At 41.8% G+C, this 12,048-nt stretch overlaps 1 protein-coding gene across 1 annotated transcript; it reads right to left on the bottom strand.

Annotated features, from left to right (window-relative positions):
- Positions 1 to 939: 939 nt before the first annotated feature.
- LOC132849759 (putative nuclease HARBI1) lies at positions 940 to 1,723 on the bottom strand. The gene is given in 4 exon segments (XM_060875607.1): positions 940 to 980; positions 1,077 to 1,196; positions 1,271 to 1,478; positions 1,481 to 1,723. Coding segments are annotated over 4 exon segments (612 nt in total).
- Between the last annotated feature and the right edge of the window lie 10,325 nt (positions 1,724 to 12,048).

Genomic DNA, 12,048 nt, shown 5'->3' with positions numbered 1-12,048 from the left:
TTTAAATATAAAAACACAAAGTGTAACATTATGTTCCTTTATTGAATAAGGATAAAACAAAGCAGGTAAACCATCAGCTCCTTTTGAAACTGAAGTCACACAGTGACTCTACAAGATGATGGAAAGCACAGAGTCAAAGCATATTATACAACAAAAGGATAAATACACATTCAAAAGGACTGTACTGTATATATAACATACCCCACATGTCTGCACACTGAACTAAATGCAGGACAAATCCATACACATCAACTGAACAGACAAATGAATGGATGCAGTAGCCTCCCTGCAAGTATATTACACACAGTATACAGCACAAACATCATAAGAGGCCAAATGGACACCGCAGGACATATTTAACCAAAATTGAAAGAACACATACAAACTAAAATCATTCAACACACATTGGTCCCTCAGCAGCCGACCACTGTCGTCATCAGGGAAGATTGCCTGATTGTCCCAGTCCATGGCTGGTGGCACTCTGGGGGCCCTCTCCTTCCTCAGGCAGGCCACATTGTGGAGGACAATACAAGCCACAGTAATGTCACATGCCCTCACAGGGCTGACCCTTAATTTGTGAAGGCAGTGAAAGCGTGCCTTCAGGAGGCCAAAGGCCATTTCAACTCTGGCCCTGGTTTGGGCATGGGCGTGGTTGTAGGCCTGCTGTGCTTCCTGGGGGTCTGTGAAAGGTGTCAGGGTGTATGGCTTCCAGCCTTTTCTCCTGTCTCCCAGCAACACACCAGAGAATTCACCTGTCAACACAAAATCTCATCATTACTACCTCATAGTGATATTATTGACACAGCCATGATGTAAAAAGTGGTTATTAATAGGGGTTGTGTGGCTCACCTTGTGATAGGTGTTGATAGATTTCAGAGACCCGAAAGATTCTGGAGTCAGAATCATTTTATCATTCTATATATCTATCTATTTTATCTATCATTTTGCCACAACATTGCTGATCACACAGTCAGCATTGCAGACAATTTGAATCATAAGATGAGGAATATTAAACCAATAAATGCACATCACTGGCAAGGCAGTGTTCATCAATGGACAATATCAAAAAGTTATGTTCACCTGAACATTAATGCTGTGAAAGGATTTCCTATTCACAAAATCCGCCTCATGGGCACCTGAGGGGACTTTTATCCTTATGTGTGTGTAGTCCAGTGCACCAATGACATTGGGGAAACCTGTCACACAAAGTAATGAGTATCCTACTATGAGTGTTACTAACTGTTGTCCTGTAATTTGTAGATCCTCTTACCTGCAATCCTATAGAACTCCTCTTTGATGTCACAGAGTCTTCTGTGGCCAGGGAAGGAGATGAAGACATCTGCTAATGCTTTAATAGCCAGACACACACTCCTTATTGTGCGGCAAATTGTGGCCTTGTTCAGCTGTTCTGCACTGAACTGTAGCTGTTCTGCACCCCCACTGAGTACAGGAAGGTTCCACTAGCAAAAAAGCACAAGGCCACACAAACCATTTGCTCAACACTCAGTGCATGACTCCGTGCTGTGCGGTGCTTAACCCTGGGACCCAGCAGTCGGCACAGATACCTGATGCCATCTGCAGAAAACCTGTATCTTTCGTATAGATGGTCATCAGGGAAGGCCAGTGGGTCCAACCAGTCCCTGAAGACCCTCTCTTGCCTGAAGGCTCTTCTGAGCACAAGTGCTTCTTCATCCACCACATCTCGCAAGAATGGGCACGCCATTGTCAGAGCAGAAAGGAACACACCATTTTGGGCCTTCATATAGGCTAGTGGCCACACCTGGAATTGGTTGGGTGGGCAAAAGGGGGCGGTGCCTTATAACGATGCTTATTTGTACTGATTGCTGGGTAAAATAAAAAACAACCTACTAACGATGCCGCTGGTCCTGTGCGCTCACAATGGGAGCTCATATGTCATGGCTCACTTGACAATAATTGACCTTATATTTTTTATTTTCCCGGGTTCTCTGAAGGCCTGAGCTGACCAGCTATCACCGGTATTCACTGAGATATTCAACCACTCACTGGAACAGTCTGTTGTCCCCTCATGCTTCAAACAGTCCACCATTGTTCCTGTACCGAAGAAACCCCAGCCCACCTGCCTCAACGACTACCACTGTCACTTTAACTCTGGACTTGCACAGCACAGTGCCACTTTATACACTATTACACACCATACTGCACCTGGACACTTTAAGGACAATCTTGATTTGATTTGATTTATTTTAAGATGTCATCTTCTTGGAGCTGGGGGAGGAAAGGAGAATAATGATTAATACATTTGTGTTAGTTAGCATTTAGTGTACATTGAAGGCATAACTCACCTCCCGCTCAAGTTTTTTTTATTTCAAGGTCCAGTTTCCTAATTGTCCTCTTTTTTATTTCGGACTCCAGTGCAAGATTTTCCATCTTTTTTTTCTTGTACTGGATGTCTATATCTGCCAGTTCTATTTGGCGCCGGAGGTGGTTGCCATACAACCGTCTGATAGTTTGTGAGCTCTGTGTGAACACAATACAATTAGTGCAGAGGGAATTTGGCACAATGTAGTGTCTTTCCATTAATACGCACTATGTTGCCAGGCTGGCTTTCCCACTGTACAGCATCTGGGTCCTGTTACAGAAATGAGATTTTGTGAGGGCTCCAAATGATTACTCCTCACCATTGTAGACTGAATAGTACCATCACAAGCTTGACATGATACCTCATGCCTTCTGGAATCCAGAGAGATGGTCTCCTCATCATCATCGCCGTAATGTGCTGTTGCTGCTGCACTGGGGCCGTCACCCTATTACATTTAACCAAATTCATATTAATGCTAGTAGACAAGACATGCCAGGCCTACAGTATGCCTTTGATGGAGTACTCACTGGATCAGCATCGTCTGGTGCTTGTGCTGGTGGCTCTAACAGGAACACTGCGCTGCCAGACACTGCAAGGCAATAGGCAAACCAAAGTCAGACAGTCCAAATGGATTCAATATGAATGTGGTTGTGTCCCATGTAGAGATGGAAGGATATGACTTGTATGAAGTGGGTGGCATCTTGGGAGGGACCTATGCTTGTCTCTTTCCCCCCAGGGATCCCCTCCAACATGGGCCTGCCTTTATTAAGCTCCAAGGCTATGTCCTCTGCTGGGGTGAGGTCAGCTTTTGGTGACCCACCACCTGTGCCTTGTTTGTGGGTATTCTTTTTCACTGCTAAAACAGTACAGACAATGTGTGAGCAGGCACCTTCTGGGTACAATATATGCTTGTGCATTGTTAAGTATTAGTCAGGGCCCTTACCATTCTGCAGAATGTTCTTATATTTGATTTTGACTTGCTGCCATGTCCGTTTTGGCCGGGTCATGTTTAATATACATCACACACACACCAAACACGAAAAGAGACACTTTCTTTATCACACAAGAACATTCAATGGAGTCAGTGAGCAAGCGACCTTGGGTCCTTTGAAAGGCGCTATATTAATTAAAGTGATTATTATTATTGTTGTTATTATTATTATTATTATTATTATTATTATTATTATTAGCTCATCTATTTATTCAATTAAATTTATATAGCTCTTTTCACAAATTGTTTCATTGTTTCAAATCAGCTTTACATTAATAAAAGCAGAACGCACAGAAAAAATCGGTGGACAACCTAAGAAGCAGAGTACAAAGGCTAAGATTAAACCGTACTAGTGAGCGTAGTAATAATGTAAATTATTATCAAAGCCTTGTACAGTGTGATGGAGTTACTTTACACAATTTCACACATATCTGCAGTCCATTTCAATTAAAAATTCAACTGTTTCATAATCCGAGTACAACTGCGTTTTTGGAGATGTGACTATTAACTATTTGGATTGTAATTGTGATGTTTTTAGCGGAGCGGTGAGTGTGTAATTGTGCACTACTTACGCATTCAGTCAGTCTGCAATACTTTGCCACACTTTTTCTCTTTGCTTGATCACAGTGGCGGTGTTGCCTTTCTTCTTAATTATGTCTTTTACATCCTCGTATGCCTCCGTGAGGATTTGTGCCTCCGACGGGGAAAAGTACGCTGCTCCAGTGAATCTGTGATTGGTGGCGGGTCTATTTTAGTGAGCCGTGAACGCGCAGATATCCAGGATTGGTTTCACCTGGCTTTATTGAATCCGTGTCTGCTCATCCTGGCTTGGTCTTTGTGCAACCAATTAAGCCTGGACGCACTTGTTTTGGATTCATTGAGCTAAGCTGTCATTTATCCTGGATGTCTTAATTCTACTTTTGTGCAACAGGCCCCTGGAGTGTGACTGGAACCGTTTGGTGAGTGACACTTTCTTTGGCAATAGGATAAAAATGTTTGGGAGCATTGAGTCTTGTTGTGCACAAAAAACACATGTATGGGAGCATTGGCTATTGCTGGCAACAAGATGGTGAGATTGTTCTTTTAAATTATTTTTCTGTTTGTTCTTTTATAACCACAAAAACAGCCTTCTTCCATCTTAGAAATATTGCCAAGCTGAGAAACATCCTGTCTGTATCTGATGCTGAGAAGCTAGTTCATGCTTTCATGACCTCTAGACTGGACTATTGTAATGCATTACTAGGTGGTTGTCCTGCATCTTTAATAAATAGGCTACAGTTAGTCCAAAATGCAGCGGCCAGAGTTCTCACTAGGACAAGAAAGTATGACCATATAACCCCAATTTTATCATCTCTACACTGGCTACCTGTTGTTTAGAATTGATTACAAACTGCTGCTACTTACGTACAAGGCTCTTAATGGTTTAGCTCCCATGTATCTAACTAGTCTTCTAACACGTTACAATCCTCCACGCTCTCTGAGATCACAAAACTCAGGACTCCTGGTAGTCCCCAGAATATCTAAGTCTACTAAAGGCGGAAGAGCGTTCTCTTATTTAGCTCCCAAACTCTGGAATAGTCTTCCTGATAGTGTTCGGGGCTCAGACACACTTTCACAGTTTAAATGTAGATTGAAAACTCATCTCTTTAGTCAGGCGTACACATAATACATCCCATAAATATTGTGCACTATCACACTAGACTTGCACATTCTTATGAACAGCAGATATGTTAATCGCTCTGCACTGCTCTTCTCTTCTCTTTTTCTACCCATGCTGAGACACCCATGCTATGATCGTCTTCCGTGCGTTGAAATTTTTGGACCTCCACTGAGACAAGGCTGACTCTGTGAGAACCCTGAGACATCTACAGATCTACCGGCTCCAGTTGGACTCTGTGATACTTGTATATTTGTAACCACATCATCTAGTGTCACCCATATGAGGATGGGTTCCCCTTGAGTCTGGTTCCTCTCAAGGTTTCTTCCTTTACCAATCTAAGGGAGTTTTTCCTTGCCACTGTTGCCTGAGCCCCTCAGACTTGCTCATTGGGGACAAATACACATACACACATACATACATACATACATACACACTGTGAACTGTATATATCTTGAATTTTTATTATATAAATTCTTTATACTTCTCCTTACGTTTATCTTTTGTTCTATGTTTATGTTCTGTAAAGCTGCTTTGTGACAATGTCCATTGTAAAAAGCGCTATACAAATAAACTTGAATTGAATTGAATTGAATTATTTATGTAAGGAAATTAGAAGAGATATAAGATTTATCAATTGCAGAGAACTGCTCAAGCCTTTATTCTGAAAAACGGCATTTGGCAGATTCCCTTATCCTGTCAGAGATGCAGTTGTCATAATGAAATGATAATGAAAAAAAAACATTCACGGGGAAAAAAAACACAAAAACAAGAAACATGGCTAAACAAAGCGGTTACATGATGATTAACAGGCAATTAGGAACAGGTGGGTCCAGGTGTAAAACACATGACACCACACGCTCCACGAAGGCCCACTAAAGTTCCAGCAGGGAATGTTGAAGCAGAGTCCTGATATATCCAGAGTATTGTTTAAAAGTGCTTTGATGACTATCAATGAGCAGATCAATACCGGTTCAGTAAGACAGACTAAGGATACAATCAGTCTAAAACTTTGTTGGGAGGAAATATAGCATACATACATTTTATCTTATACAAAGTCTGAAATTGGCCTCCACACCCCTGCTCTCCGGAGTGATCTTTGTACCTTTTGTTAATCTCCATTGAGTTTGCTAAACCAATATCTAAATATTTGTGACTGTAACATAAATGATATGTTTGTATTAATGTGTGTTATTTATTACATATACCAGATAAAACCACAACACAAACTCCATTTCCCAGCAAACACAGCAGCCTACTAACATCTTTGTCTTTGCTCATGTTTGTATCCACTGTTTTGTTTTGGATATCCTACTTGCTGATTGCTTGACTTTGGTCTGTTTATCACAGAGATTTTACGTTACATTTTGGAATTGTATTCCTGGTTAAACAGAACACTTGCACTTGCGTCTAACTGGTCTAACAATATGATAAATTATCGTTCCTATAAAAGCTCATCCACACAGCCTTGTATAATGGATGGTATTGTACTGTACAGTGTTGTGTAGAGTCTAATGTCTGACTCTTTAAAATGTATCATTGTGTTTGTTTTTTTCTCACTCAACATTTCTGTAGTGAGGAATGACAATAAAAATTAATTTAAGTTTAAGCTCAAAAACTACTACTTTTATTTACTTCATATTATTATTATTATTATTATTATTATTATTACAGTTTTGTACAATTGCTGACAGTTTTCTCAATACATTTAACAAGTTTCCTAAACTCTTAACATGGTTAACACAACATCTGTCTTTGTAGGCTATACAATTAACACTTTTTTTTTTGTTGTTGCTTTGGTACAAAATGCATACAGTTAACACCAATTTAAAATGCTTGAACTTCTTTTACACACAAGCTCAACCAAGACCAAAATAATGTAATTTTACAGTCAAATTTACAAATGCTTTCACACTGTATGTCAGAACAGATAACATCATGTTCTAAACATAACTTATATAGACTAAAGTCAAAGTGAACAGCTGTTCATATTGTGAATTGAAAGACAAATATATTCCCTGTATTTTATTCCATTGCTAATGAGAAACAGCTTATTGCAGTTATGCAAATATATAAATCACAGCTGATTCCCATCTAGGAACCACACTCAGGTGTTGAGTTTTTTGATCATATATGATCATATGTTCTAAAAGAGGACTCTTTGGGCTGATCTTGTGTGGAAAAGGAACAATATAGAGCAACACAAAGAGGGAAAGAAAGAAAGAATGAAAGAAAGAAAAAAGCCTGCACGAGGGAGAGGAAGACGAGTACCAGGACAAGGGAGAGGAGTTAGAATGTGTGATGGCACTCAAAGAAGGACCAGAGCTAGGGTAACTGATCAAATAAGAGCTACTGTACTCTCATTGACCATGTCATAAACCACGAGCTATCATTCCCACGATGCCTTGCCAGAGAAGATATCAGGTGTGATGTGGATGAGAACATGTGGCCAAATGCAGAAGACCGGGCAGATCAGAAGATTTTTTATTATAATTCCGGTGCTTTTTCTGCTTGTATATCTATCTTGCAGTAATGTCCTTTTGCAAATGAAGTCTTTACTGCAGCAATTCTGTGTCTGTATTTTTTTTTACATAAACTGTACATTTTATAAAGCTACTCTGAGATGGTCATTCATTTTTTGTTTTGAATTTCTGCAGCAAAAGAAACAAAACGCATGCATTTACTAAACCCAACAAAACAAAAATGTAGAGAGGCTTCAAAAGAAACTACAGTGCAAAACACAATCTATGATCAAAACAATATACTGTCTATTGTATAAGGGCAGACCTGACACATAAAATAATGCAGTTTCTGTAATTTCAGCTGATGATAGTGTTTTTTTGTCATTTTGTTATGATTGACTAAATGTTCCTGTTGGAAGAGAACATGTGTTAGTGTTTTGAATAATTATTTGATTTTAAAACATCTTTGCAGTGTTTTGTTAGACATAGTGTAAGCAGGGCTCTCAAGTTTTGAAGACAGGCAAGAGTGACATCTCCAACCCCCCTGTGGGACCCCCCCGCCCTTTTTTGGACTCCTTTATCATTTGTAATGTTGCTCCCATATAAAACAGTTCGGCTCAAGCCCAGACATTTTTAGGGTCATGATTGAGGACAATGTCCCGTCCAGAGACAAACTGTTTCGTGTTGAGGTTTTGTTCAAACCGACCATCGAAAATATCCTCGCTAATGAATATGTTTTTTTTTCATTGGTTATTGCGTTAAATCTTACCCAGATACAATAGTGCTATTTTCTGATTGGCTGATAAGTGTCAGGCTCGACTAAAAGCTCCAGGGGAGACGCACTTGACTGTCACTCTCAATGCGTGACACGTGACAGCCCTGATGTAAGCATTCCAATGTTGCTACAAATTTAAAGTGGCCTTGAGATACTGAATTAGTGTCACACAATTGTTAGTGTTACTTTATTGTAAACGGTTATGAATGCACTGTTTATGCCTTCTATCCACAGAGAAGAAGGCTAACATTAGACACTCCGAAGAGGTCAAGATGATTCTGCTGAAATTCTTGTTTCCTTTTTTCTAAATTAAAGTAAATGTCTTTACACTGTATTCAATCTAGCCATGGGGGTCACAGTCCAGTGACTTCTGTGCCGGTCCCAAGCCCGGATAAATAGAGAGGGTTGCGTCAGGAAGGGCATCCGGCATAAAACATTGCCAAATCTAACCATGCGAGTTGTCAGTAAGAATTTCATACCGGATCGGTCGAGGCCCGGGTTAACAACGACCGCCATCGGCGCCGTTGACCTACAGGGCGCCGGTGGAAATTGGGCTACTGTTGGTCGAAGGAGTAGAGGAGGGAGGAGAGTGCACAGACAGAGAGAGAAGAGGAAAGGTAAGAGTGTAGGACTGAGAATAGGGACTCTGAATGTTGGTACTATGACAGGGAAAGGTAGAGAGCTGGCTGATATGATCGAGAGAAGGAAGGTGGATATACTGTGTGTACAGGAGACCAAGTGGAAGGGTAGCAAGGCTCGTAGTATAGGAGCAGGATTCAAGCTGTTTTATTATGGTGTGGATAGTAAGAGAAATGGGGTAGGTGTGGTCCTGAAGGAGGAGTTTGTGAGGAATGTTCTGGAGGTGAAGAGAGTGTCAGACAGGGTGATGAGTCTGAAGTTAGAGATTGAAGGGGTGATGTTGAATGTTGTTAGTGGTTATGCCCCACAGGTAGGTTGTGAGTTAGAGGAGAAAGAGAGATTCTGGTGTGAATTCGATGAGGTGATTGAGAGTATTCCCACGGGTGAGAGAGTGGTGATAGGAGCGGATTTTAATGGACATGTTGGTGAGGGGAACACAGGTGATGAGGAGGTGATGGGCAAGTTTGGAGTTAAGGAAAGGAACCTTGAAGGACAGATGGTAGTAGACTTTGCTAAGAGGATGGACATGGCTGTGGTTAACACTTATTTTCAGAAGAGGGAGGAACATAGAGTGACTTACAAGAGTGGAGGTAGGAGAACACAGGTAGACTACATCCTTTGTAGAAGAGGCAATCTGAAAGAGATTAGTGACTGTAAAGTGGTAGTGGGAGAGAGTGTAGCCAGACAGCATAGGATGGTGGTGTGTAGGATGACTCTGATGGTCTGTAAGAGGAAGGGGTCAAAGATAGAGAAGAAAACTAAGTGGTGGAAGCTGAAAAAGGAGGAATGTTGTGAGGAATTTAGACAGAAGTTGAGACAGGCTCTGGGTGGTCAGGTAGTGCTGCCGGATGACTGGGAAACTACAGCAGAAGTGATCAGGGAGACAGGGAGAAAGGTGCTGGGTGTGTCATCTGGAAGGAGGAAAGAAGATAAGGAGACTTGGTGGTGGAATGAGGAAGTTCAGGATAGTATCCAGAGGAAGAGATTAGCCAAGAAGAAGTGGGATATGGACAGGACTGAAGAGAATAGGCAGGAATACAAGGAGTTACAGCGCAGAGTGAAGAGGGAGGTGTATAAGGCCAAGCAGAAGGCATATGAAGAGTTGTACACTAGGTTAGACACTAGAGAAGGAGAGAAGGACTTGTACAGGTTAGCTAGACAGAGGGATCGAGATGGGAAGGATGTGCAGCAAGTTAGAATTATTAAGGATAGAGATGGAAGGGTGCTCACAAGTGAGGAGAGTGTACAGAGGAGATGGAAGGAATACTTTGAGGAGCTGATGAATGAGGAAAATCAGAGGGAAAAAAGAGTAGAAGGGGTGAACTCTGTGGAACAGGAAGTAGATAAGATTAGAAAGGATGAAGTCAGGAAGGCTTTGAAGAGGATGAAAAGTGGAAAGGCAGTTGGTCCTGACGACATCCCGGTAGAGGTCTGGAAGTGTCTAGGAGAGGCAGCAGTGGAATTTTTAACTAGTTTGTTCAACAGGGTATTAGAAAGTGAGAGGATGCCTGAGGAATGGAGAAGGAGTGTGTTAGTGCCGATCTTTAAGAATAAGGGTGACGTGCAGTGTTGCAGCAACTATAGGGGGATAAAGTTGATGAGCCATACAATGAAGTTGTGGGAAAGAGTAGTGGAAGCTAGGTTAAGGAAGGTGGTGGAAATTTGTGAGCAGCAGTATGGCTTCATGCCCAGAAAGAGCACAACAGATGCAATTTTTGCTCTGAGAATGTTGATGGAGAAGTATAGGGATGGTCAGAGGGAGTTGCACTGTGTGTTTGTAGACTTAGAGAAAGCGTATGACAGGGTGCCAAGAGAAGAGCTGTGGTACTGTATGAGGAAGTCAGGAGTAGCAGAGAAGTATGTCAGAGTGGTGCAGGACATGTATGAGAGGAGCAGGACAGTGGTGAGGTGTGCTGTAGGTCAGACAGAGGAGTTCACAGTGGAGGTGGGACTGCATCAGGGATCGGCTCTGAGCCCCTTCCTGTTTGCTATAGTGATGGACCAGTTGTCAGAGGAGGTCAGACAGGAGTCTCCTTGGACGATGATGTTTGCAGATGACATTGTGATCTGTAGTGAGAGCAGGGAGCAGGTGGAGGAAAACCTGGAGAGGTGGAGGTTTGCGCTGGAGAGAAGAGGAATGAAAGTCAGTCGTAGTAAGACTGAGTACATGTGTGTGAATGAAAGGGAGGGAAGTGGAACAGTAAGGTTACAGGGTGAAGAGGTGAAGAAGGTACAGGAGTTTAAGTACTTGGGGTCAACAGTCCAGAGTAATGGAGAGAGTGGGAAAGAAGTAAAGAAGCGAGTGCAGGCAGGTTGGAGTGGGTGGAGAAAGGTGTCAGGAGTTCTGTGTGATAGGAAAATATCAGCAAGAATCAAGGGGAAGGTGTACAGGACAGTGGTGAGACCAGCCGTGCTGTATGGTTTAGAGACAGTGTCACTGAAGAAGAGACAGGAGTCAGAGCTTGAGGTAGCCGAACTGAAGATGTTGAGGTTCTCTTTGGGTGTGACAAGACTGGACAGGATTAGGAACGAGTACATCAGAGGGACAGCCCATGTTGGACGTTTGGGGGACAAAGTTAGGGAGGCGAGATTAAGATGGTTTGGACATGTTCAGAGGAGGGAGAGTGAGTATATTGGTAGGAGAATGTTGGACATGGAGCTGCCAGGCAGGAGGCAAAGAGGAAGGCCAAAGAGGAGGTATATGGATGTAATTAATGAGGATTTGAAGCTAGTGGGTGCAAGTGTTGAGGATGCAGAAGATAGGGTTAGGTGGAGAGAGATGATTCGCTGTGGCGACCCCTGAAGGGAAAAGCCGAAAGAAGAAGAAGAAGAGTCTTTACACTGTATTCCAAATTTCCCATTCACAACATTCATTTCTTTAGCATCATGTTCTGTGTAGGCAGTGAGTCACATTTTATACTATAACAGAATCATACAGTGTCCAGTAATCCATCCAAATGAACATAAAGGGAAAAAAAGAAAATCTTAAAATCACACAAGTCCATAATGAAGTAAAAGATCAGAAGTCAAAAAATGTGACAGGTTCACATGGCAAACACAACTTGCTTTTGATTGGAGTTCAACCTATTTCTCATTCCTTTATCCTTAGATCTACGGATGACAGACGTCCCTAACATAGATCCATTGTAGCGTCCCTTGTTTTATTTGATGTACTTCAGTAGA

The sequence above is a fragment of the Tachysurus vachellii genome, chromosome 8 (assembly GCF_030014155.1).
Source record: "Tachysurus vachellii isolate PV-2020 chromosome 8, HZAU_Pvac_v1, whole genome shotgun sequence".
Classification (NCBI taxonomy): Eukaryota; Metazoa; Chordata; class Actinopteri; order Siluriformes; family Bagridae; genus Tachysurus; species Tachysurus vachellii.
This window is presented reverse-complemented; position numbering and strand designations above follow the sequence as displayed.